The 2,972-nt window shown below is 59.2% G+C and overlaps 1 protein-coding gene across 1 annotated transcript; it reads left to right on the top strand.

Moving 5' to 3' along the window:
- Nucleotides 1-668: 668 nt before the first annotated feature.
- On the top strand, nt 669-2,972 carry OLIG1 (oligodendrocyte transcription factor 1). Its single transcript, XM_019730206.2, has one exon. The coding sequence runs from the start codon at nt 796-798 to the stop codon at nt 1,594-1,596; it is 801 nt and encodes a 266-aa protein (XP_019585765.2). The 5' UTR covers nt 669-795; the 3' UTR covers nt 1,597-2,972.

Raw genomic sequence — 2,972 nt, 5'->3', positions numbered from 1 at the left:
TTCAGCTCTAAATAGAAAGGAAATCCTGACATGCTACAACTTACATGAACATTGAGGATATTATGGTAAATGAAATAAGCTGGTCACTAAAGAGAAATACTGTATCATTCCACTTACATGAGGCACCAAGAGTAGTCAAATTCATAGAAGAATAGCGGTTGCCAGGAGTTGGGGGAGATGGGTAATTGTTGTTTAATGAGTACGGTTACAGTTTTGCAAAACGAAAAGGGTTCTGCCGGTTGGTTGCACAGCAACGTGAATTGTACCTAACACTACTGAGATGCATACTTAAATATGGTTAAGATGGTATATTTTATGTTATGTATATTTGACTACAATTTAAAATAAAGAAATATGCATACATATGTGCGTGAACCAAAAAGTACAGGCAGAGAGAAGGCGATAGTACATGAGTTTTAGCCGCACCATTGCAACCAGAACTCCATGAACAACCGCACTTCAGCCAAAAAGACTCCTCTCTCCTCCCTCCCCCGCGCTTCCCTTTTGACACCCGCGATCACAATCACTTCCTTGAGCGCGGCCAGCCGCACCTCCGCGCGGGCCGAGGAGGGGTGGCCAATAGGACGCGCCTGCGCCCGACCTCGCGCCCCGATTGGCTGCGCCCAGCGGCCCCGGGCCCCGCAGGTTCCCAAGCCGGGTTTAAAGGGGTCCGGCGCGGACTGCTGCTGGCCATCCGCTCCCCGCACGCAGGTCCGCGGGGAGGGGCAACCTGCCCAAGGGCCCACCCCGGGGCGTTCCTGAAAGGCGCCCTCCACCGCCCCCACAACCCCCCAGATGTACTATGCAGTTTCCCAGGCGCGCGTGAACGCGGCCCCCGCGACCATGCTGCGGCCACAGCGGCCGGGAGACGTGCAGCTCGGAGCCTCCCTGTACGAGCTGGTGGGCTACCGGCAGCATCCCTCCTCCTCCACTTCCTCCTCCTCCACGACGGCCCCCCTCCTCCCCAAAGCGGCGCGCGAGAAGCCGGAGGCACCCGCCGACCCGCCGGGCACCGGAGCGGGACCCGGTGCGCACGTGGGCAGTGGCTCCAGGGCAGAAGCCAAAGAAGAGCAGCAACAGCAGCTGCGACGCAAGATCAACAGCCGCGAGCGGAAGCGCATGCAGGACCTGAACCTGGCCATGGACGCGCTGCGAGAGGTCATCCTGCCCTACTCGGCAGCGCACTGCCAGGGCGCGCCGGGCCGCAAGCTCTCCAAGATCGCCACGCTGCTGCTCGCCCGCAACTACATCCTGCTACTGGGCAGCTCGCTGCAGGAGCTGCGCCGCGCGCTGGGCGAGGGCGCCGGGCCCGCCGCGCCGCGCCTGTTGCTGGCCGGCCTGCCCCTGCTCGCCGCCGCGCCCGGCTCCGTGCTGCTGGCGCCCGGCGCCGTGGGGCCGCCCGACGCGCTGCGCCCAGCCAAGTACCTGTCGCTGGCGCTCGAGGAGCCTCCGTGCGGCCAGTTCTCTCTCCCCGGCGGCGGCGCGGGCGGCGGCCCGGGCGGCCCCGGCCTCTGCACCTGCGCGGTCTGTAAGTTCCCGCACCTAGTCCCGGCCGGCCTGGGCCTGGCCGCGGTTCAAGCACAGTTCTCCAAGTGAAGGCCGGCCCTTGGCCGTTGGCGCGACCTCCGCCCGGCCTCTCGCCACCCAGCTTCTCCGCGTCCCCGCGCCCTGTACCCCGGGAGAGTGGGGTCCAGCAAGGAGCGCATTTCGAACCTTTTTGCCCAGAGGAAGAAACTATCGGGCGCTCCCTTCCCTGCCCCTACCCCGGGGGAACTAGAGTGACCTGAGCGGATGTTGCATGGAGCCTCGACGTTGTCGGGGTTCTAGGTGGATTCCAGTTGCTTTGGGCAGCAAGGGCGCGCTCTCAACCCCACTCTCACTCGGCGCATGTCTCTCCCTGTCCCAGGAGTTGTGCGCTTCGCGTGGGTAGTGTGGATTTTACCGCCTGGTGCTCGCCCTGGGTGCGGCGGGAGGCCAGCCCTGCAGGCCTCTGCTCACGGGGGCAACATTTGCCGAGCCAGGCGACCAAGGGGCTGCTCTCGGAGGGCGGGGGAGGGGTTCTTTTCCTTCTCCCCGGTTAGACGTCGCAGGCATCCTGGTTCCCACCAGCCAAGCTCAAAGGAGGCTGCTTGACCTCAGGAAGCCGAGAAAGACCAGTTAGTCGGTGCAGAGTGTCCAGACATAGCAGATGGACTGACCCTCGGCAGCCCGACGGGTGGCATCGCGGTTCCGCGAGAGAAGGCAATGACCACTCCAGGGTCGCTGGGATTTGCTGGTGTGGGAAGTGAGTCGGCTTTGGTACCCCGGCCTTTAGAGAGCAATTTTTGAGAATCACATAACCAGGTTATATACACCTGGTTATCATTCGCTCTGAAATGCTGGGGTCTTCCAGAAGGACGGTTTAGAACTCGAGATGCACCGTTTTGTCTCCCCTTCCCCAAAGGTAGCGTAACCAACATTTATTTGAGCTTGCTTCAGAAGAAAAACCAACTGCCTTTCACGCAGACCGCGTTCCCGGTTTACTAAAATAGTTAACTGGGTATTTCGCAGTTGCGGTCAAGTCAGCAAGTACGATCGCTAATTAACGTTCTGTTTCATGACAAGACAAGGAGGGGGACCTGAGCCCCAAACCGCCGGCGTTCGGCGGGTCCCCGCTGCGGTGGCCACGGCAGGATGTTTTTCTGCGCTGTCCCTTCGCGTGTGGGGTCTTGGATCAGAGCGCCCGCCTGGCAGGTCTTCTCCCGCTTTGCAATTGAAGAACTAGGGAGGTGACCGGTCTTGATGTGTTACAGACGTTAACAAATTACTTCACCCATGATTATTTTATGATCTTTCAGCAGCTTGCTTTGAATTTTATGTTTCAAGTTTTTGGTTGTTGGTAGTTGCCGAATTTAACTGGCATTTTATTTTATCTCTAACTTTGATTCCTTGCTCTGTGAAGAATCAACAAAATAAAACATTTAAAGACCTTA

The sequence above is a fragment of the Rhinolophus sinicus genome, linkage group LG01, assembly GCF_036562045.2.
Source record: "Rhinolophus sinicus isolate RSC01 linkage group LG01, ASM3656204v1, whole genome shotgun sequence".
Lineage (NCBI taxonomy): Eukaryota > Metazoa > Chordata > Mammalia > Chiroptera > Rhinolophidae > Rhinolophus > Rhinolophus sinicus.
The sequence above is the reverse complement of the archived record's forward strand: the minus strand, read 5'-3'. Positions and strand labels throughout refer to the sequence as shown.